General features: G+C 48.3%; 9 protein-coding genes across 9 annotated transcripts; 5 read left to right on the forward strand and 4 right to left on the reverse strand.

The window, feature by feature from the left end:
• Positions 1-1,416: 1,416 nt before the first annotated feature.
• On the reverse strand, positions 1,417-3,621 carry Pdw03_2949 (Major facilitator superfamily domain, general substrate transporter; the record flags this gene model as incomplete). The annotated part of the gene is made up of 12 exons (XM_066100331.1): positions 1,417-1,458; positions 1,503-1,587; positions 1,738-1,843; positions 1,919-2,032; positions 2,098-2,237; positions 2,291-2,420; positions 2,480-2,541; positions 2,604-3,032; positions 3,094-3,284; positions 3,353-3,414; positions 3,473-3,500; positions 3,562-3,621. 12 exons carry the CDS (start codon positions 3,619-3,621, stop codon positions 1,417-1,419), a joined length of 1,449 nt encoding a protein of 482 aa, XP_065955731.1.
• Positions 3,622-4,903: 1,282 nt separating this feature from the next.
• On the reverse strand, positions 4,904-7,143 carry Pdw03_2950 (60S ribosomal eL42 domain-containing protein; the record flags this gene model as incomplete). The annotated part of the gene is made up of 7 exons (XM_014677194.1): positions 4,904-4,943; positions 5,012-5,196; positions 5,265-5,357; positions 5,836-5,989; positions 6,134-6,704; positions 6,767-7,016; positions 7,069-7,143. 7 exons carry the CDS (start codon positions 7,141-7,143, stop codon positions 4,904-4,906), a joined length of 1,368 nt encoding a protein of 455 aa, XP_014532680.1.
• Positions 7,144-7,741: 598 nt separating this feature from the next.
• Positions 7,742-8,323, forward strand: Pdw03_2951 (NEDD8-like protein (RubA), putative; the record flags this gene model as incomplete). The annotated part of the gene is made up of 4 exons (XM_014677193.2): positions 7,742-7,752; positions 7,862-7,916; positions 8,060-8,142; positions 8,224-8,323. 4 exons carry the CDS (start codon positions 7,742-7,744, stop codon positions 8,321-8,323), a joined length of 249 nt encoding a protein of 82 aa, XP_014532679.2.
• An 889-nt stretch (positions 8,324-9,212) lies between these two features.
• On the reverse strand, positions 9,213-10,408 carry Pdw03_2952 (RNA polymerase II transcription factor SIII (Elongin) subunit A, putative; the record flags this gene model as incomplete). The annotated part of the gene is made up of 3 exons (XM_014677192.1): positions 9,213-10,118; positions 10,214-10,290; positions 10,351-10,408. The coding sequence occupies 3 exons, from the start codon at positions 10,406-10,408 to the stop codon at positions 9,213-9,215; spliced, it is 1,041 nt and encodes a 346-aa protein (XP_014532678.1).
• Positions 10,409-11,175: 767 nt separating this feature from the next.
• Pdw03_2953 (Tubulin binding cofactor A) lies at positions 11,176-12,055 on the forward strand (the record flags this gene model as incomplete). The annotated part of the gene is made up of 5 exons (XM_014677191.2): positions 11,176-11,232; positions 11,295-11,309; positions 11,545-11,721; positions 11,801-11,887; positions 11,954-12,055. 5 exons carry the CDS (start codon positions 11,176-11,178, stop codon positions 12,053-12,055), a joined length of 438 nt encoding a protein of 145 aa, XP_014532677.2.
• Positions 12,056-12,205: 150 nt separating this feature from the next.
• Positions 12,206-13,283, reverse strand: Pdw03_2954 (Tho complex subunit 7/Mft1p; the record flags this gene model as incomplete). Its single annotated transcript, XM_066100332.1, has 2 exons — positions 12,206-13,188; positions 13,247-13,283. The coding sequence occupies 2 exons, from the start codon at positions 13,281-13,283 to the stop codon at positions 12,206-12,208; spliced, it is 1,020 nt and encodes a 339-aa protein (XP_065955732.1).
• Positions 13,284-14,075: 792 nt separating this feature from the next.
• On the forward strand, positions 14,076-14,897 carry Pdw03_2955 (Transposase, MuDR, plant; the record flags this gene model as incomplete). The annotated part of the gene is made up of 1 exon (XM_014677189.1): positions 14,076-14,897. The coding sequence occupies one exon, from the start codon at positions 14,076-14,078 to the stop codon at positions 14,895-14,897; it is 822 nt and encodes a 273-aa protein (XP_014532675.1).
• Positions 14,898-16,404: 1,507 nt separating this feature from the next.
• Pdw03_2956 (C6 transcription factor, putative) lies at positions 16,405-18,285 on the forward strand (the record flags this gene model as incomplete). Its single annotated transcript, XM_066100333.1, has 4 exons — positions 16,405-17,233; positions 17,288-17,543; positions 17,607-17,969; positions 18,033-18,285. The coding sequence occupies 4 exons, from the start codon at positions 16,405-16,407 to the stop codon at positions 18,283-18,285; spliced, it is 1,701 nt and encodes a 566-aa protein (XP_065955733.1).
• A 435-nt stretch (positions 18,286-18,720) lies between these two features.
• On the forward strand, positions 18,721-21,132 carry Pdw03_2957 (C6 transcription factor, putative; the record flags this gene model as incomplete). Its single annotated transcript, XM_066100334.1, has 5 exons — positions 18,721-18,723; positions 18,842-18,904; positions 18,958-19,052; positions 19,103-19,799; positions 19,849-21,132. The coding sequence occupies 5 exons, from the start codon at positions 18,721-18,723 to the stop codon at positions 21,130-21,132; spliced, it is 2,142 nt and encodes a 713-aa protein (XP_065955734.1).
• Positions 21,133-22,268: the final 1,136 nt, after the last annotated feature.

The following is a 22,268-nucleotide window of genomic DNA, read 5'->3' on the forward strand; positions in this document are numbered from 1 at the left end:
GGAGGGACAATTCGACTTTCAAAGCCGAGTTGCCGTTGCCACTAGGCATGGCTCAGCCACAGTGGCTGCCGATCATTTCCCTCTTGCTTCAGCTCCCGTATGTTGTACAACTAGTGAACTGCCCAAATAGGATGCTTACTGATCAGAGTGGCTTTGCCTCAGCCACATGCATCAGGACCCCGGTGTCTACCACAGATTACGGAAATGAAACGTGAAAATTCGGATTAACATGGAGATGTCAGTGTCAGTTCCAGCGTGTCGGAGTTTTGACGTGTTGATTTTTCTCAACGTTGATAGAACGGAGACCCCGGTTCGGGGAGACTGGAGACTTTACCGATTCCCTGCACATCCTCATTATTGATCTCGAATGGATCCCCCTGATACAGGGTCAAACATTTAATGGACTACTGGGATCTGAGAATCTAAGAATCTAAGAATCTGAGAATCTGAGAATCCGAGAATACTAGTATCATCTTGTAGAATCCCTGCGGCTCTCCAATTCCTTGTTACCATTGTGTGAACGATCGCGGGCTCGGACCCTTCAGGGCTCGTGTTCCTGGCTCTCGGGAATCCGGTAACTTTTAACGTTGAACTAGTTGAACTACGTGGCTCCGAGGTAAACCCGAAGAAACTGCTGAAAAAAAAAAGTCCGAAGAATTTTGAACACATCCGTAGGCCCTTGGGTGCTTGAAAAGAAACAAGAAGGTCAAAGAGTCATGTCTCAAAAGTACGTGGCAAACAGTCTCCCGATGTCAAAGTTATTCAGGAAAGCCAGCCGTTCCAACCAAAAAAAAAATAATGAAAAAAAAATCATCCGTGGATCACAATACTCCCCCAGGTTGTAGGAGCTCTAATGATCGTCGATAGAGATCATCCCGACACGTGGTGATAGAGTTTCTTGGAAAAAAAAACCCGACCTTCAATAGCTACGGAGTATAAGGAGTATCGTAGGGGTGTTAGAGCCACTAATGTACGGAGTAGTCGAGATTATCTCACTTCAACCCGAGAATAGCAGCATGCAGGTTCGTGCCAAATCATTGGTCGAACGGCGAATTACTTTGTACAAGTCTAATCTGGACTGTTCTAATTCTCCATGCTTGTCTGGTGGGGAACCGAAGGCTGAAACGGGGGCAACACACGAGCTGCGGTCCACGGTTTCTAAGACTGTAATTTAAATCCTTCAGCCTAATGCACATGCCGCCTAACAACGGTCTGTTTGACTTTGTGGCTTCAGTAGCTCTTGGGAAGGCAAATTGAAAAGGCAAGCAATTTGGCCTACCGGAAGAAGGGGGTTGGAATTCCGCTACCCTACACCACTTGAGTCTGTCACATGAGAAAGAAGACTTAAAAACACACGTACTTCTGGGGTTGCGGTTCAAATGGCAATTGTAAACGGCATAGGTACCTGGCTGATCTTCACGAGGCAGGGCCTGTGTAGTTCAAACTGCCTTTGATGTTCTATGAGTTGATTCAATATGCTGTGTCTCGCCGATCACACTAACCGCACGCTTAGGACCCTCGTCCGGATCCACGACCCGGTCACCGAAAGCAGCTGCGACTTCTTCAAGGGTCTTCTGCTTAGTTTCCCTAAAACAAGGTTGGCTTCTTCTTCTTCTTCTTCTTCTTCTTCTTCTTCTTCTTCTTCTTCTTCTTCTTCTTCTTCTTCTTCTTGCTGTATCTCTCCCTTCATCTCCGATAAAAAGAAACAAATGGAACGGAAATAGACCAGCGACTTACGGGAAATAAAAGTAAGCGATCACTAAAAAGAATGCGGAGCTTACTATAAACACATAGTAGTAATTCTCGTGGATATTGGCAAAAGCGCTGGGTCCAGCCTCGGTGACTGTTTCAGGTGAAGGAGTTAGCAATGGCAGACAGAATTGCACTTGATTTTCAGAATAGGGAATGCCAAACGTACTGCCAACATTAACGATAAAGTGGGATGCGGCGGCAAGACCCATCACCTTGCTGCGGAGAGCAATAGGAAGAACCTCGGCGCCATATAGCCATGTAGTGCTGTTGAGCATACCATCTACAAAACGAAGAGAAAAACTGGAATTAGCGACAGAATCTAACAGCGCTGGTCCGAATGCGTACAATAGTAAACCACAAAGAGATAGATTCCAAGAATCGCGAAGCCCTTTCCGATGCGATTGTCTGTATTCTGGAATTGCCTCTGCATGACTGCGGCATAAATTTCGACTAGAGCCACCCCAGCCAATCCGGTGATCAGCATCCTGTGGGGGTCAGCGGCAAGAATGCAAATTGATAACTCGGGAGATCTACTGACTTCCGACGTCCCCATTGGTCGGTCATGTACATTGTAGTCACCGCGTTGGACAAAAAGGCAACGGTACCGTAGACTGCAGCTAAAGCGAGGATCGAGTGTGATCCGATTCCAAGGCCCTTGTACAAAATAGCTGACAGATAGATTAGCATTCCAACAATTCTAATCCCGGCACTCACACCCCGAACTCACTCTGGTAATATTGAATGACATTGACACCGGTCAAACTTGTCATCGTTTGCACAGCAATAGACCTGAACATCCCAGTCAGTTCCCAAACACTCAATCCAACAGGAGTGTAGAAAAATCAACTCACACAAGCACCCGATGTCTAAACAGTTTAAAGATCTCGCGGTAAGAAGTCATCTCCCCCTCCATCTCATACGCAATCTGCGCCTTCATAAGCCCAAACTCCTCCTCTATCTCGTGGAGTGCAAGCCCCCGTCGAATACGCGCAAATTCGCTGCGCGCCAACTCAATCTTCCCATAGCGAATTAGCTGGCGTGGCGAGTTAGGCATGAAAGTCGCAAGACCAACGAACATGATCATACCCCAGGGGATCTGTATCCCCAAAGGCAAGCGCCATTGAATGGGGCCGTAGGGTGCGTAGCTGCAAGCATAGCCGACCCAGTTCGACACCATTGTTCCGAATGAGATGCCGCAGCCGGAGATGCCACCGATTAGACCGCGGTATTTGGGGTCCGAGATCTCACTCAGATAGATTGGGACTGTTGCGACCATGCCACTGAGGGATTTTTTTAGTTCTGGGGTGTTTGTAGATTTGGTGGAAAGAATGTATGGCTTACCCTACTGCGAAGCCGGCTAGCACGCGGCCGGCAAGGAACATGCCGATGTTGACGGAGGCGGTTTGAATGACGGTGCCGATTGTCACGATTATGCACATCATTTGCATGAAGCGAATGCGGCCGAGTCGATCACCGATGAATGTTTGTGTAAGGGCGCCAACGGCTTCGCCGGCAATGTACACGGCCACAACCTATAATAGTTAGTTTCTGGGTCTGGTCTATCGGATTGGAGGTTAAATGGCTAGTTGGCCGGACATACAGCTCCTGTGATGCCATTTGATGGCTTTTTCATATAGTCAATCCAGCTTTGGTGGGCAATCGCTAGTCAATCGTTAATTTTGAGTCTCTAATGTGGAATTTGGGGAAAGTTGTAACTCACTGGTTGTAGCAATGCCCGTATCAAATCCCTATGTTCAATCGTCAAGACGGTCCAAGGTCAAATGAGATCGAAAAACGAAATCAACCTACAAACAGAAATGTGCCAATTGCAGCAAAGAAAGCAATACTCAGCGAATACCACATCGCCATCTTGGTTTCTTGACTTTTGGCGGAATCCGACAGGGTTGCTTTAAAATAAAAGAGAACCCGTAGATCACTAAGAGCGAAAAGCAAAAGCAGCCCTGGGTGATCATTATATCACCTGCCCTCCCACAGAACAAGCCGGGCTACGCCCGATGGGCCGAGGATGCGTCACACAGCAGAGAAACAAGGGATAGACGATACAGACGCCCATTGTCGGATGAGGGCCGACAGACCGATTCCTGGGGAAGCGGGGGAACTGGGGTAGATCCTGGAGACGAGAGTTCCCCCACTAGAAAGGATATAACGCGGTGATTGGGATGTTTTAAGCCGTTTAGCCTCGCAGAATAGGAAGATGGCTGCTTCAAGGCTCTCCTGTGGTCCCCCGGAATGCGGGGTTGGTGTCCTCAGGGTAGATCATTCGGCGATGACCTGCGTCTTCAGATCATTTTCTTTCACTTTCGGCATAAAGACTTCCTCCCATGTTTCACCCGGACCAATGGTATAAAACCACTTTTGCTGAAAACCGGGTGACCGCTTTGGAATGATGTCTTGGCGTTCGCTTCATTCCCACGCGCGCTATCTCGTCTTTCAGTGCTTTCTGACTTGGTTCTGATCATACATTGGTTTCTTTGGAATTTACATGCGAACTGAAGAATGGTGGATGCTCTGGGGGACGAAACATCACATGTCGCTAGGGAGGTCCTTGTCAAGTGCTCGGAGAGACCCCGATGACTGTACCAAGGTTAGATCAGAGTGTGATGTTTTCCATTGGTGGCTGACGGCGTTCATGTATATTTTAATGGGCTGTCACTAATTTGATAGCCTCGGGAGTAGATGAAGCGAGGCATGAGACTTCGACATGTTGCACTAGACACTCCACAGGCAAAAGTGGACCCATCTAGAGGACAAGTAAAGGGCCTTGGCAAGAACTGGGGCATTTAACCCACTCCTTATATAACTTGAAATCTTGGTCTGCTCCTCAATCTACTAGCTAGTCGGGGACTGCACCTGAGGAACGTCTGAAGTGAAAGTTCCAAGAGTGCAATGGATAGGAAGACACGAGAGATGTGGTATGTTACTACGATGAAGAGACAGCTAATAGCAACTCTACCGTGAAGAAAGAATAATCATTCGACAACTCATGATCCGGTAGTCATAGATAGTGTTTTTTAATAGTTGAATTCCTATTTCATTTTTCCATTGCCAAGGTCATGTATGCTCCGCAAGAACAGCGAAGCACTTTGTGCAATGCAAGAAACCCAGAAGCCGAACAAGGAAATTGAACAATCTAGAAAACGAGGGCAGCACCCTTGGTCTTCTTGTCACCACTGTAATGAAAATAGACACGTCAGTGCTGGATACCAAAACGATGGAACAATGAGCAGATGCAACATACCCCAGCTCGAAGTGCTTGCAGCGCTTCAGGGCGAGCTGCTTCTTGGACTTGCAAGCAGTGCACTCGAGACGCAGGACGACCTTCTTGGTGGTCTTGGCCTTCTTGTGGAAGACAGGCTTGGTCTGACCACCGTAACCACTCTGCTTCCGGTCGTAACGGCGCTTACCCTGGGCGAAGAGGGAGGCCTAAATCACAAAAGAGAATACGATCAGCAATAGCTCACGACTGCCATTCCGGTGTCGAAGGCACTAACCTTGCCAGCCTTGTACTGGGTGACCTTGTGCTGTGTGTGCTTGTGGCACTCCTTGGACTTGCAGTACGTCCGGCGGGTTTTGGGAATGTTGACCTGTGCGGAGAAATATCATGAGCTTGTGTCCTTTTGGTCTGATTGTTCGAATCAATTTCAACATGGTTCGCGCCCCAATTTCCCGTTCCAATTAGTGCGGTCGCGAAGAGATTGATCGTGTATTTCGGATTGTATATTTCATGGTAGAAAGCGTGGTTTGAGTAGCTGGGATTCAGAAGACCGCGGGGTGCATCCATTGTTATCTGCTTCTCAGATCCTCAATTTCGTCACCAAGTGTTGTTATTGCAGGTTTCGCCACCTGTTCCCTCTCCAATGCCGACTTTCAAATTGCATGCTGCGGATAGTCCGGTGAAAAACCGACGGTTGGGAGGTTCATGATGTGGTGATTCGCGACGGTCGGCGGATTTGACGATTTCGAGGTCGGCCGCCACAACACAATCTCTCCACGACTCGAGGAATTTCGAACGGTCGGGGCTTGCAGAACACTTTGACATATCTCGTAGGGTGATATCCTTACCATTTTGACTGACTTGGCCGGATAGCTGGGTGGTGGTCGTTGGATTGTCGCTTGTCGGAGGAGAGCAAGTGCGATTGTTGGGTTGTGGGATTTCACTCGCTTAGGCCCTATCGGGTAGGCGCTAACCATTTTAGGGGTCGCCAGGAAGATAATGCTGAGTCACATGTGAACAAGGATGCCTGAGGCATCTTTGCCTTAACTGGTCTCAAGGAGTGTTTGTAGTCGTTTGTTCGGCTCATATCTTGTATGCTACTCTACAAATCCGTCTCCGAGTACAATACTATCCCCCACCCCATACCATGTTGGGCCCTTCATCAATTCTAACCCCTTCTCATGGCCTATCACCCACTGCCCTTGGGATGGGTTTCCCAATCTCGACCACACATTTGAGCGGAGTTCATGATTGAGGTCCTCGATCTTATCAATAAGTCCCAATGCCTTCTTCTCGAACTCCTCTTGGGGATTTGAGTCTCCTTCTTTGGCACCACTAGGCGTAATAAAGCGCGCAATGGTGAGATGCGCAGATGGTACGGTATATCTGGCCGCGATTGGACAGCCAGATTGCGTTACAATGTTGTAGAGATCACTTCGCAGATGGTGATACGTAAAACGATCATCTTTCCCACTATATTCACTGCGATCTTCCTCGCCAGCTGCTGGTACAAAGCTCAAAGCAATAGCAGAGGTGTCATAGCTGATTACTGGCTTGACCAGCCGTGCACGGTGGTTGAGAGTGTAGTTTGCCAGCTCTGCGACGGACCCGCTCATTTTGAGAGAAGAGGCGATCCCGTCAATTTCAGATCCTGTCAGTTCAGATCTGATCTCTAGAGTGGTCATGTGAAGATGATGCGGGGGCACGAGCCAGAGACCTATGTTGTAGAATGTCAGCACAGTCTCTCTACATTCTCCACGAATAATTCATGGCACTCACCTGGTCCAATCAAGGGTCCTATTTCCTGCTGGATCTTGTAGACCAAGTCCTGGATATGCTGTGGCGGGCGTGCCCAAAAGGCAAGGTTGTGTCTCGGGTCGACGAAGTTTGTCAATCCCTTCTCAGCCTCAAGAACTTTGGATAGGATCTCATCTTCTTTCCATTCGGAAAACCCAGGTTGGCAGATTTGGTTTCTGAAAATGGCATTTCGATTGCTTCTATGGACCTCGTAGGCAATTTGCAATTGTTTCTGCGTGGGACTCTCAGCATTTGGCTATTGGCAATCATTGACTCAAACTTACCGGGTTATTTTCGGAACTAATGATCAATTGCTGAAACTGATTCTCAGTTACATGATGCACCGGTTCATTGGCCATGTTGTTTAAGATTGGACTTGACTGGTGATTCTAATCGGGGCCAAGGGTTTCAGCGGGGTAGATGGGGTAAAACTGCAAGCAACTGAGAAGGACAGATTTGTGCTATCTACTTTTGGGCTATCAAGTCGTATTGTTGTACAGAATGATCATCATAGTACTCGGACCAATTGCTAGTCAGAGAGTAAGCTTTTTTTGATCTCTTACTTCTTTCCAAGATAATGATTGACTATGTTACATTAGGACCTTTGGTCCTTATATATACTTGAATCGGAAGAACTGTGGAGGGCAATTCATTCTCAAAATGGCAGTTTAGAGTCTTGCTGCTAGATTGAAGACAACAACCTAAAAAAGATGTCCCGTCTTCCTTAAAAACTCCGAATTATGATATTCTCTACATTACACTGGATACATTGTTGCAAGTGAAAAGTAAGGCTCCGACGCGATTAGGCAATAAGGCCACAGGCCCCCACCAAATCCCCGCCAGGCTCACACCTTCTCTCCAAACACTCATTGACAAGAGCTGTACCTTCAACTATCTTCCAAAGCCTTGCTGCGTGAATTCCATTCAAGCCTATTCAAAAGCCACGGCCGCTTCAATATGTTGATCAAGTTCGTTTCTCAACTCCAGCATAACCCCGTCCTTATTGCATCATCGCATGACCCCAAACTCGAAAAGATCACCCACAGAGCCGCAAGTTGACATTCCGCGTCCAAACAGGGTCCGAACACTCACCGGCAAGGAGATCGAGCTCGACATTGAACCTGACTACAAGGTAAACCACCCACCAGCCTGGATGTGTTTCCGGCTCCTCCCCGCACGGAATCACTCTACCCTTCTACTGAAACCACATCCACAACCCCCGTTGTATCCGCGCTCTATAAATATGCCTATACTTATACGCATGCTTATATACAGGTCTTCCGGATAAAGGAGCGTGTCGAGGAGAAGGAAGGAATTCCCCCGGTCCAGCAACGACTCATCTTCGGCGGCAAGCAGATGTAAGAAACTGCTCCCTGAGTTATTTCCCTCTCTTTTTTATTGTCAATAACAAGTCCAAACTAAAAATTTGGTATCAATAGGGCGGACGATAAGACAGCCTCAGAATATAACCTCGAAGGTGGCGCTACGCTCCATCTCGTGCTTGCTCTGCGTGGAGGATGCGCTGCGACATCGATATGAACGCTTCCTGTCATTTTTAGATACCATATCTCTGCAGCAATGTGAATCAGTTGAGAAACACTAGTGCTTGTCCACCCCGCATCCTATTTCGCGAAGATTCGAGCTGCAGGGAACGCGGCGGATGGGATTTGAGCTCAAATGGCGAGTCAACATGCAAAATCGGTGTTCTGGGTTGAAACGGTTGAAATGGTTTAATTTTTGGGTTCTTTCCCCCGAGGACATCATTTCTTATTATGAACTGGCTTGGATTTGGCTAAACCGTTCCTAACTCTGTTTCTAGACTGTGGATGTTGCATATGTCTACTTCAGTGTACCCAAGCGCCCAGTCCAACCTGCAGGATACAATCCGGGTTTTGCAGAGTGCATCTTGAAATGAAGCACCGAGAGATAATTATAAAATTCTACCTTAACCTGCCCAAGCCAACTGAATTTTGAACGCCGTGCGTGCGACGACCTTTGACAAAGTTTAGTACACGACAAGCTTGACGACCTGGCCAGCAGTCTTGGTTGCACTTTCCAGGATAGTTGAAGCGTGGGAATGTTGGCTCATATAGGTATCGGGTTCCAGTCTGTTGTGTATCCAATCCCTTTACAGTTAGGGAAATGGACTCTAGGATTAGACAAGCAGAGCCCATATTAAGATTATCGACATGACTGGAGAAAGGGATCATTGTTTATATATGTGTATATATGTTTTTCGAAAATTGATGAAAAAGAAACACGAAATGGATCGCAGATGAGGTGAATCCCACCTCGGGTATCAGAACGAGCCCAAACTCCCTGCTCCAACTGTAAACATTCACATTACTTATATCCCACATAGGCAAATATATACCAGGCCTTCTTGAGAAGATATCCCAAAATTACGAAAGATCTGGCGATCCGATGCTCACGACAAGTGTCGCCGCTTTGCCGGCATGAAGATGCTCGGCGCCGGACGTCGACGAATAACACCTGGGCGGGGTAGGTGAGGTCCAGAGAAAGGCGGGCGGGAGGGGGGGAGAGAAGAGGTGTGGGGAGCGGACAGAGAAGAAGAAGAAGAAGAAGAAGAAGAAGAAAGAGAGGGGTTCTCTGCACCGTGAGGGGAGGTCGCACGGCGCTTCAGCTTAGGGTCAGTAGCCACAGCTGCTAACTTCTTCACGCCAGACACATCGCTGCTAGATGCGTCACGTGGTGAGGTGGTGGAGGCGGAAGTAAGTGCACGTAGTCGCGCCTCATTCTTGGCCAGCATGGGGTGCTGAAGCGAGGGTGGGAGCGTGCTCGGGCGCCGGATGGTGCGTGGGGGAAGTGGTTGGGCATTCGAGGCCGGCCGTGGTGCTGGCTGCTCGGCGGGGCGCCGGTGTTCTTCAACCAAGCCAATTGGTGCGCGCTTGACTTGCGATGCACGGTTGTTCAGAGACTTTGTAGGCATCGTCAGCGCGGTGTTGCGCTTCTGCGGCTGGAAGATGCTAGGTTTCTTTTCAACAAGGCCCGTCTTGCGATCATATGTAGTGTGGCGTTGTCGCATAGAGGGTCGGGATCCGGCCATACGCAAACCCTTGCTCTCGGGGATGAGTTTGGGAGTGAGAAGTGCACGCTTGGCACTAATGCCGTCAATGGCCATCTTCAATTTCTCCGCATCGGCGTCAAGAGAACGTTGGACTTGGTCGCGAAGGTCACAGTACACCCCATACCAATCGTTAGTATTCTCCGGGAGTTGATATTTTTCCCACTCGGGAATGTCTCGTTTAATGAGCTCAAGCCACATTTCTTCATCTTCTTCAGCGAGGTGGGGGGATGCGAGCTCCATGGCGTGCTGTACATTCAGAACGAACTAGATTAGTAAATGGACTTGCAATTTAAAATGAAGTGCAAGTGAGACGATACAGAGTGAGGTTTAGAAAGACGTACCAGCTTTTCGGGGTTATGGATATTAAGCAGGATGGGACGAGCAAGTGAGTATGGCATGGCGCCTAGATCATCTAGGTCTAAAAATCACAGATTTAGTCTGAAATTACCCATAACGAGAGAGTTGATTTCATATATACCTTTGACGAAACGGATAGCCGTGGCTGTGGCCAGGTGAAGTAGTGATGGGGCCGGCATCTTGCTTATAATGGGAACAGTTCAAGCCAAATTGAGTACCACAAAATGTGCGACATGAGGTGAAAGCAAGTAAATGAGATATAACAAAGAAAATGAGGCACGAGTCGCTTTTGATTGAACAATGGACATATAGGAAGACGCCAAATGCGACGCTACTCTTGAGATTGTAGACGGCAGGAGGCTCGGGTTTAAATATGGAGGATGATCACGCGGACGACGCTGACTGGCTGCCTGACGCTCTACGGATTCAATGCTTCGGTTTATCGGTTGTAGTTGTTCAAATATTTCAACTCTACGGAGTACCGTTAAAGAAACTAGCACTAATCTGATATTTGTACGATTCAACAATTTCTCAAATAAGGACTGATGACTTTTATTGCCAAAATACTGGGGGATCTCAAACTTCGATTTTCCTATTTGCTGAGAATCCACCCCAACGACAGGGGGTTTGACCGAATGCTGACACTCTCTCTTACGAACCTCGAAGGTGATTAAACTGCCCTTAGAATTGTGAAATTGACGTAGATACAGCAACATTGAAAGCATTGAGCCATCTGGCACACCAGCCTTCCAGAGGAATCCTTCAATTGTCCATGTATACGGCATATCCGATTTAACAAAGCATTTGGTAGGTCCTTGGAATATTGAAGGTGAGCTCTGTTGCCATTTGAACCAGCTTTGAATATGCCAACGGCTTCTAGCATTCATCTTGCAGTGTCTCGGATCCATCCTCCGTCGTCTTCGGAAGTTCAAGTTGGAGACACGTGATGCAAACAAGCAGCAAACAATGCAAACGTCGTCTTGATAGCATCATCGAGGGGCATGTTAATGAACTTTCGAGAAATCGAAAGTCAGCTCAGCATATCACTGAAATCCTTTTTGTCAGATACAAAATCCACCGGTATGTCCTTTGTGGTCTTTTCTTTCCATCGTGATGAATATCTATATATACACAGTTCCTTGAACAAATGTGCCAGAAGTGCTAGTCGTACAGCTATCATTCGGGTATCCTGAGTGCTGGATGTAGATTTCCAGTAGCGTCGATTAGAACTAACCTTCTTGTCCTCTGGCCATCTTGTTGAAATCTCATTCGAGAATCATACTTAATGTCTCAGACACGTCTAATTATCACCCAGAAAATCACAATGGCACCCCGCTCGCAGCTAGAGATCACTACTTCCTCCGTGACCCGCCTGGTCAAGGAGGAAGCTTCCTATCATAAGGAGCTTCAGCAGCAGTATGAGCGTATCAAGAAGCTGGAGGCTGATACTGCCGGTGACGATGAGAACCGCGAGTACACCCTGAAGCAAGAGGTATATGCACGGAAGTTTTGCTTCCGCTGAATCATCTTCCCCATCTTGTTGGAACCTACAATACTGACATAAATGATAGCACATGTCTCTTGAAGAGACCAAGAAGGTTCTGCCTACGTTGAAGGAGAAGATTGTGCAGACTGTTGCGAACTTGGAAGCTCTCATTGTGAGTGTAACATCCCTTTTCTGGTATCTATCTGTATTCTTGGATTCCACTAACCGATTTTGATAGACCGAGGAGGGCAAGAAGGGACCAGAAAGCAATGTTGAGCACATTACCGCTGCCAAAGAAGCCATTGCCCAGGCTAAGGTCGCACAGCGCGAGATCTCGTGAAAGAGATGTTGATTACATCAAAACTAAGAAAATACCCATATAGTGGAGGATTCCATAATTTCATTCAATAAATCGAAGCCATTCCCAACGCCAGACCGTAAACCAGAACTCCCTTGCTAGTGCCAGTAATGTACACGCCGAAATGCATCTTCAGGTAGTATCCATCTTCCCGCTAAAGTCATCAGGGAGTTCCTCTCCTTCCTCGAGTTCGGATAATTCACCATCGCTAACTGCAGAGATTTCACCCTCATCAAGCATATTGGTGTCCTCCCGTGCCCCATCGCCCTGGGCGGTTGTGATTTGCCGCAAAGGCGATGCAGCCCCGGCAGCCCCGGCCTTCTCAACCTGCAAAGCAGATGAGCGACCGGCCTCATCTTGGCCGTGCTGGGAGGGAGTCACCTCATCGATTTCAGGACCAGGAGTATTCCCACTGCTAGCCTTGCCCTTGGATGTAACATCTCCCTCGTCCCCGTCTTCGCCCTCCTGCATGCCTTCCCGGCGCTCGACTTCCTCTTTCTCATCGCGGATCAGGCGACGAAGCTGCATCCCTTCTTCCACAATGCGACCGAACTGCTCGCGTCGCTCAGCCCAAGTCATAGCGTAATCCTTGCTCTCCTTCTCGAGATCTGCAATCTCCAGTCGCAATTTCTGAAGGTTCGCTGACTGGTCTTCGCGCGGTTTGAGCAGGCGATTGCTCGTGATTTTGTCCGTCAATTCATCGTAGGTCTTTCGCAAGGAGAGAAGTCGCTGTGCCTCTTCGAGTTGACTGCGTAGATCGGCCGTGCTTTCCCGTACAGACTGCATTGTCGAAAGGATCTGAACTCGCTCGGTGGCATACCGCTGGCGTTCTAGCTCGTTGCTGGTAAGAAGAAATTGGACACGCGCAATGCTGCCCTCGAAGGCGGCAAAGTCAAGTGAGACATCCTCGCGGAAGTGGCGCCATTCTTCGAGCCTTTTCTGTTTCTCGGCTTCTGTTGCGGTCGCATCGGAGTCGGCGTCGGTTTCATCGGTGGGGGGAGTGAGAGGGAGCGAGGATGGTGAGACAATGAGAGATTCGGGGTTTAACAGTCGTTTCGAAATTCTCTTGAATGGTTTTTCTTCGACGTTGAGAAGACGCGACTTGTGGAGCGCATCTGTAAGAGCTGGGGCGTTAACATTATCCTGGGAGGACAGAGCTGGAGGAGACTCGACCTTCTTCTGGCTGGCCTAGCAGCCCATAAAAAGCCATTTTGTGTATCTGATAATGGAATTAAACCCCAAATTCTAATAGCACAGGCTTGATTGAAAGTGTTCGCGACTTCAAGGTGATCGAAGTGGGGAGGAATATGAAAAGTGAAGCCGAGCGGTCTAGCACTTGAACTCCGCTTTTAACCTTATGTGACCTCAGGGCTCAATAGCTGTTCAGCAACAATCAGCTGTGCTGCCTAAAACGAGAATAGTTGACTTTCGTTGACACAACTAACCATAGCCTCCGAGGCTTTTTGGCCAGAGACAAAAATTCAAAGACCAAGAATCGATCGTGTGCTTGCTTCAGGATCACGCTGTACTCCGCAACCCAAAGCTGTTTGCAAGCACAGACTGGTGAAGCCATAACCAGAGGCCCGATGGACCTTGTCGCTCAAGGCTCTATGACTGCTTTCCTAAATGTTAACTTCGTCGTGTCCATTGTACTTGCCTCAGTCTCATCACTATGACGGAGATGTACTCCGGCCTCCACGTGGGCCAGCGGTTTTGCTCCCTGGAAGAGTTCAAAACAGTGGTACGGAGTATATCAGTCAGGCAACATTGGGAGCTTCGTGTGGCTCGTAGCAACAAAAAGAGTGTGGTTATTGGATGTCGATCATCAGCAAATTGCTTCTTTCGCGTGGTCTGTCGCTCAAACAAAAATGCGACATACATCACCAGTCTTCAAGATAGTCATAGTTGTCGCCGGAGTGCGACTTCTCCTGCGGTTACACCCGCACGCTCTGAAGCTTCTCATGTGCGATTTCTGCTGAGTGAGATCCCAAAGCTTTTCGACATGAAGTCGAAAGTACGAGCCCAGGATGTCGTGGATGCTGTGAAACGCTACCATGGGTATGCCATCTCTATGCGCCAGGCACAGCGAGCTCTTAAAAAACTCCAACCACGACATGCTGAAGACCAGGGTGAACACGGGCTGGATTTCGATGCGAGTGCAGAGGAACAGGAATCCCCCAAGTCGCAAGGAGAAGGGGTGCACGCATATGGGGAGATATCCGAGAATCGCTGGCCTCCAGAGAATATCTCATCATCGCTGATGGATGTTGATAACCTGTCCACAAACGAGACCCCGAACAACAACCTACCTGCTCTACCCTCTAGTTCCCAAGCCCTGCCACCTTCACAAGTGCAACATGCACCGATTACCACACCAAAAGAACCCTCTTTCGATCAAAACCAGCACCCTATGACTATACCACAATCAGGTGTCGAATACCAGACTGCTACTTCTTTACCAGTAGGAGTGGGTGGACCTCCGAAAGTCTACCGCGAGCGCAGTGATCACGATGCCGTCCCTCAGATGCTTCTTTCCAATTTCAAGATTGAATTTACCTGCACAACCTGCGGGTCCTTGAACCAGAGCTTTTTCCCAAACCAGGGCAATGTCACCGGTGCCAGCTATATGACCCATCATGCTGTACCAAATCCTGGCAATGTCCCAAGACACGCTGGGTCTACTTCCCAGAATGGTGTTGGTAGTAGTAGTAATCCAGTCGGCGAAACCCCTGCTTACGATATTAATACCTCCAACACACCTACCATCCAGAACACCTGGCCTGGTGGTGGCCTGGGAGTTCAAATTGCACCGGCACGCACCTAATGTCATGTTAAGAGGATGGTTTTGGCTACAATTTTACTGAGATCGGAATATGGGGCTGTGCAAAATCATGCTTGCACACCGCAACCGAAGCCAACGCGGGCACCAGTTGACGTTGTGCCTTACTATGGATGAAAATGTATGGTATTCAATGCCCTGACCGTACCAGTTTCTGATTTTTTACGCCTTGAATCAGAAGCCAGGATCAAAATTTTGGACACAGGATCCAGATGACGATGACAGCATCTCAATCAGACCTGAAGAGGGCTAGTTCGATGAGTCTTTCTGGACACTGCTTTGATTTTGATCTAAAACCTCTACACAGGCTTATCTTATGTATGGGAGTTAACATCTGAGATGATCTGGGACTGGATATTATCAGGGCTAATATTGTTGTGAAGTCAACAAGCCACGATGGTTCATGCTGTTTTGGTACCACTTGTTGATGGGATTGGAAATGCCCATTCCTATCTGCTTGATTCTGAGGCTATCCCCTTATCTACTACTGCATATTTTTATACCCTTACATTCAATCAAGTACGTTGTTCCCCAAAACGAGTCTCTTCCCATATGCGAAGCTAGACGATGTCGCGCAACGCCGCGCTCACATGTTAAAAACGACTAGGTGAGTTCATTTGGTAGAAATGGACCGCTTAAAGTAGTTTGTGGAGATGATAATAGAGGAAGAAAGTCAAGGGGCTATGGAATTTAACTCGAAGCCCAAAGGCTTGCCTTCGTCAAAAGTGCCTTTGGTTATCGAGTTGCAAAGCGTTCAGTATAGGCGGCGGTGTGCCAGCACTCAAAGATCTATACACATCTATGTCTAGGAGATTTGGCTTCAAAAAGTAGCAGCCCAATCGGCCAATTTGACCTCAACAAGCGATTAAGCTGCTGAACAATAGTGGAGCCATGAGTACTTCGGAGAAGTATCCGGAGAAAGAAGGCCTAAATTGCCCGATTCGGCATCCCAGACCGCCAATTACTCAGCCACCGGACGTCCGATCGGCTATCCGACACTATGGATCCACAAAAGACTCTCCCCTTCGCCAACCGCACTGAAATGTTGACGCGGAATTGAGCCGACAATGTCTGTAGAGCCGTCCATCGCTGTAATATTGGGCCATAATGCAAACGGGTACACGGGCTTGTACTTGCGTCGGATCTAGATCCGATGTGATGCCCGCCAGCGGCGCTCAAGCTCCAATCGACATCCAGCGGTTGCCGATGGATCGAAAAGCACTAAAAACCTTGCTAGGGAAAAACTTTTCTTATCAATTGAATGACTCTTATGTGAACAAATTTACCTTGGGATTAGCTGTTTCTTTAAATGACATATGCAGCTATACGCACTCTGGATAATATCACGCCAAGCATCCCCCCCAACCTTAATATACTTCCGTGTTGCAGAATCTTTCCCGCCACAAGGTACACATGGCCTTGAACGAGAACGCTTGAAAAACTTAGGGAAAATTACCAGTTGAGCAAGCTTCGCGCCGTCACATCTGCAACAATGAACCGACAAAGAGAGGCCGAAAAGGCTCTCCACGACCAAACAAATATTCTCCCGTTCGCACAACTCATGGTTGTCTTCACCGGTCTGGCAATTTCCTTGCTAATTTGCATGGTGGATCAGAATGGCATCAGTGTCACACTACCAACGATCTCACGCGAACTGGGTGCCCAGAACACCATCTCCTGGGCTGGAACCTCATCGCTAATTGCAAACACGATGTTCACGGTGCTGTATGGTCGACTGTCAGATATATTTGGCCGAAAAATCATGTACATCTCCGCATTGATCTTGCTGTGTATTGCAGACCTGCTCTGTGGCTTGTCCCAGAACCCGGCCATGTTCTATGTTTTCCGAGGCTTGGCTGGTGTCGGCGGTGGTGGTGTCACCTCTTTGACCATGATTATTGTCTCCGATGTCGTGACCTTGGAACAGCGAGGCAAGTACCAGGGTATTTTGGGTGCATCTCTGGGCCTTGGTAATGTCATTGGACCATTTCTGGGAGCTGCATTCACCATGCGTTCAACGTGGCGCGGTTTCTTCTGGCTGATTTCACCATTGGCTGCTTGCTCTGCAGTCGTAGGATACTTCCTCATTCCGAATAACGCACGCAAAGATAGCTTCCGGGAAAATATTGGCCGCATTGACTGGTTCGGACTGCTTGCGTCGTCCATTGGTATCATTTTCCTCTTGATTCCTATATCGGGAGGTGGATCCTATTTCCCATGGGACTCACCGATGGTCATTAGTATGCTCGTGATCGGAGGTTGTTCACTCGTTGCATTTTTGCTCATTGAATGGAAAGTGGCTACACTTCCAATGCTACCAGGTATGTTGTAACACCTCGTAGTGGTAAAACGGGCATTCCGTTGACATGAAACAGTCGTCTTCTTCAAAAATAAGGTCATATCTGCAATCTTCTTGCAGAGCTTTCTATATGGTGCAGTTTACCAGTCAACCCTTTACTATCTACCATTGTATTACCAGAATGCCCGTGGTTGGTCGCCAATTGTCTCTGCGGCTATGACATGTCCTATGGTTGTGGCCCAGTCAAGCTTCTCAATCATATCTGGATTGTACATTACGCGAGTAAAACGCTATGGCGAGATCATTTGGATTGGATTTGGCTTGTGGACATTGTACGTTGATCGATGCCTACGATTCTCTACTTTCATCCTATGCTAACGGTATCATTCTCACAGGGGGTCAGGTCTCATGTTATTGTTCGGTACCCACACACATCCAGCCGCTATTGCCGTCATTGTAGCAGTCATGGGCGCCGGAATCGGCTTCACATTTCAGCCCACTCTCGTGGCCCTACAAGCACATTGCACCAAGTCCCAAAGAGCAGTCGTGATTGCAAACCGTAACTTCTTCCGCTGCATTGGTGGTTCATGTGGTCTCGCTATCTCTGCGGCTGTTCTGCAAGCCGCTCTTCGCTCCAATCTACCAAGCAAGTTCGTATACTTGGCAGATTCTTCGTACTCACTTCCTTCGAGAGCGAATATCAGTGCAACTGAATGGGTTTCAATTCTGCTTTCTTATAGCAAGGCTTCCCACACAGTGTTCGTTGTGCAGGTCCCCATCATCGGTGTGTGTTTCCTGGCATGTATGTGCGTGCGTGACAGAGGTCTAGAGCGACCAAAGGAGCCGGAAGAGATGGAAGAAGAAAAGCGGAAAGCGCAAGAAGAGAGAGATGCCGAGGCGGCCACTTCTGAATCCTCCGAGGAGTCTGTCGACCACCAGACATACCACCAGGCCGAGAAGCATCATTCTGCGTCGACATTCGCCGAATCCTCGATATCGCCTTCTCGAGTGGAACCTCAATATCACCGACGGATTTTGGGGGAAGGAGCAGCACCACGGCATGTAGAGACTTGAAAACGATGACGGGTTGTTCTTTGGACTTGGCAAAAAGTGCATTTGCTTTTGTATGCATGGGTGGCGTGTGATACCAAAATGTTGACAGTTTACGATATGTTAATTAAATATAGACCCTACCAGGCCCTTATGATTGTCCGGGCTACAGAGTCTTCTCAATGAAAATTGGATGTCAATGTTGCAATCTAGTGGACTACAAGTTGTTCATCACTTTCCAAGCTCTGCTTTTATGGAGGGCTAGCTCCATGAGCTTCTGATTTCTCAGACCTTGGAACCATCATTTTGATGATAAGTATGCAAGCCACAGAGAGGAATAAATCAAAAGATTTGAATCCAGATGCCTCGTAAACTATAGGCTGCGTTAGTGTTGGTAGATGTCTTGTCTTGGCATTCCGATCCAACCGCATCTCCGACCTCTCTCAATCTCATCTTGTAATGGTACTTCACCAGCTTCTTGATGTATCAAATTGAGGCTGAAAAATTTCCAGTCAATTCGATATGTATGCGCCTGGGCATGGCCACGAGTCATTAAGACAGGCAATTCCCGCATCGCGAGATCATAACCCGCGGAAACGCGGGAGGACCCGCATGCACTCGCTGCAAGACACGGAAGCAGAAGGTGATATCCAGTCAGGACCATAGTTAAAAATATCTTGACTAACATGTATCCAGTGCGACAATGAGTATCCGACTTGTTCCAACTGCCTGAAGGCGGGAGTCCCGTGCGACAAGTCCAGCGTCCGGGAGGACCAAGACCGCCAGAATGAGTAAAGTTCACATACATGAAGTAGCCGGAAAATGCTAACTTGGATGTTAGGTACACACGTGGCTTAGAGGAACGTGTAATGTTCCTTGAGCGTAAACTTGCTGAGTCCGATCGATCATCAGACCACAATACTACCGCCACAAATACTGCGTCTTCACTGTTCTCCCCACAAGGTGGCCAAACAACACCGCACACCACTACCTCGGGACTTGACAATAATCCTGTTGGAGAGATTGTGGGCCTTCTTGCTTTGAGTGCCTCTGAGGCCCCTGCATACGTAGGATCTAGTTCTGGTCTTTCTCTCGCTGTCGACCTAGGAGAGATGGTCCAAACGAGTGCATGGAATCAATTCATCTCAAATGTGCAACAAAAGACCAGAAGTGCCACCAATAACTCTCAACACAAGGCACGCCAAGTTCATGGGCCTTCGGAGCAACCTAGCGCCACTCGAATTCGAGATCCGCCAACGAGGATGGAAGATCTTTTGCCGGCAAATGTTGAGCCTCCAACCGATGAGATGGGAACAAGAATCCTCGAAACGTATTTCACTCGACTTCATTCTCGATATCCATTCATTAATCGGAAACAAGTATGGCAGCTCCATGCAGATCGATGGCGCCTAGCGAAGATCAAGCGTGAGGACCTTGCTCGATCTGATCGATTTGCCATCTTTAAACTAAACCTGGTCTACGCAATCGGCGCAACGATGCTTCGACTGACTGAAAAATATGCGTACACGAGTCCTGAGGTAAGTACGATTTCAGAATATCAGATTAGCCGACGCTTACGAGTTTTAGCGATTCTACGCTGCCGCCTTGCAGCATGTTCCCACAATGTGTGAAGCACGATCTGTTGACAACATCGAGGCCATGGTTCTTCTCGTTGTGTATCATCTCCGAACCGCATCCGGTCATGGCATGTGGTACATGATTGGACTTGCTATGCGTATTGCTATCGATCTAGGTCTTCACCGAAAGGCAAATGAGATCAACATGGATCCATTTACCAGCCAAATGAGACGAAGACTATTTTGGACTGTGTACTATTTGGAGCGAGTGCTATCAATGTCCCTTGGTCGCCCGTTCAGTATATCCGATCGTCACATTGATCTCGACCTCCCGCTAGATGTGGACGATGACATTGAAGACCCCACACTGCTCACAGCACCCCTAGATCCCAACAAAACCACAACCTTGACATTCGCAATCTACCTCTTCAAACTCCGTCGCATCGACTCCCGCATCCAACACAAAATCTACCGTGCAGACCGGCCCCTCTCTTCCCTCCGACCAAAAATGGACCCTTTGTATCTTGAACTGGAACAATGGAAAGAATCCGCCGTATTGCGTTTCAGCGGCCCCGATCTCGACTACCCAATGCTGCACTTCAACCGAGCAGTCCGACTCCTAATCCAGCCCTTTCTCCCGCTCCTTCCAATCACAGACCCATACTACCAAATCTGCATCCTGGCCGCAGGAAACATATGCCAATCCCACAAACGCCTGCACCAGACCCTAGAATATGGCCACTCCTTCCTAGCCGTGCAAACGGTCTTCATGGCGGGGATCACCCTGCTCTACGCGCTATGGACACACACAGACCAAGTCTGGTCCGTCCGAATGAGCAACGACATCCGCGCATGCTCCACAAATCTCTTTGTAATGGGCGAGCGCGCAGCATGGGTCAAGACGTACCGTGATGCATTCGAGCTGCTAGTCAACGCCGCCATGGAGAAACTACAGGGCAATGAGACTGCCCGCAACGCCGGGATGGCAGAGTTGATGACAGCACAGTATGGAATCAACTGGAATTCTGCCACTGCCCCCGGAGTGTCCGGTAGTGATAAGTTTCTACCGGTCAACCCGACGAAAATGGCTCCTTATGCTGCGGGTACTACGCCTCACCTGCAGGGCTGTCCGGATGATGATTCTGATAATGCTGTTAGAATGGCGTTGCAGCTGGCGCCGTGGATTGACCAGGATGAAAATGATCCACTGTGGGTGCCGGACTTTGAGACTTTGGAGAGTCTGTCTGGGACTTTTTGGAGTCATGGTGATACGAGACTTTTTGATCCTTTGTGATGTCTTTTTTGTCTGTTTTTTTTTTGTTGTCTATACATGCGAGAGATGGAAAATAATACCTTTTGATCGTGATGAAATATTGAAGACCCCATTTCCCAAGATTGCCTTGTCTCCCTTTGTCTCAAATCCAAAATCAAGTTCTGTTGCACATCGATGTTGGCATTCCACACTGAAGCCTGATATCCGAATATCTTCTGAAATTCAAAGCCTAATCCCCGCTACAACCCCTGATGGAAAACGAAAATCAGACGATTCAAATGGACCATACTACCCTTTGATACCATTGCCCTTGGCAAGCTGACAACCCTCAACCAATCTCCCCAGAACAATGGCCCAGCGAAAAGGTCACCAATTGGGGTCAGATCCCAACTTCGGTTATCACGGCTACTCTAGCCCTATCGGCACCTGGACAGAGGAATGACTCGTGTAGGACCTGATGCGGAACGTGGCAAGTATTTGGAACACCATGTATATTTGCTTCAACGTTCCCGAAATGCCATCCTCGCCATCTTTCTTCCTCCTCAACGAGCCAAGGCCATATCCTCTCTTCGGATGATACCGTATGCACCCAACGGCCAAGCTGCATTGCAGCCAGAGCTCTGTCTACGCAGAAAAGAAAACGTGTACAAAAGCCAGGGCAGACATTGTGCCACTGTCGATCGGAACAGGAGAAGAGAGCTTGTTAAAGAGCTATACAAAGAACTCTGGGGGTAGTGTGCCAGGGCTTGAGAAACAAGAATCCACAAGGAAGCATGTTTTGGAGGAGGCTGCATGTCTTATTCAAAGCTTGGTCCAGGGGAACGATGCACTTCACCAACAATTGGGGCAGTGGAAGGTATGGGAGAAGTGGAGACAGTTGCGATTATTTCCGATCAAGGAAGAACTGGATTGCTAGTCCTGGCACTATTTGCACTTAGGAGAACTTCACAATGGCATGTGGTCTACAATCATGTCAGATCTACGCATCTAATACCGCACGGAAGCGACTGATATCGACAGAGCCCTGTCCTAGGGGGATGACCAACATGATATTCTGAAGACAACTGGCAGCATCCATGGAATGCAGATTCAATGGCATTGTTTCTAGCTAGGAGAGAGAGAATGAGAGGCATGGGGATGTGTGTGTGTGTGTATTA

This window comes from Penicillium digitatum, chromosome 1, assembly GCF_016767815.1.
Source record: "Penicillium digitatum chromosome 1, complete sequence".
In the NCBI taxonomy this organism is placed as follows: domain Eukaryota; kingdom Fungi; phylum Ascomycota; class Eurotiomycetes; order Eurotiales; family Aspergillaceae; genus Penicillium; species Penicillium digitatum.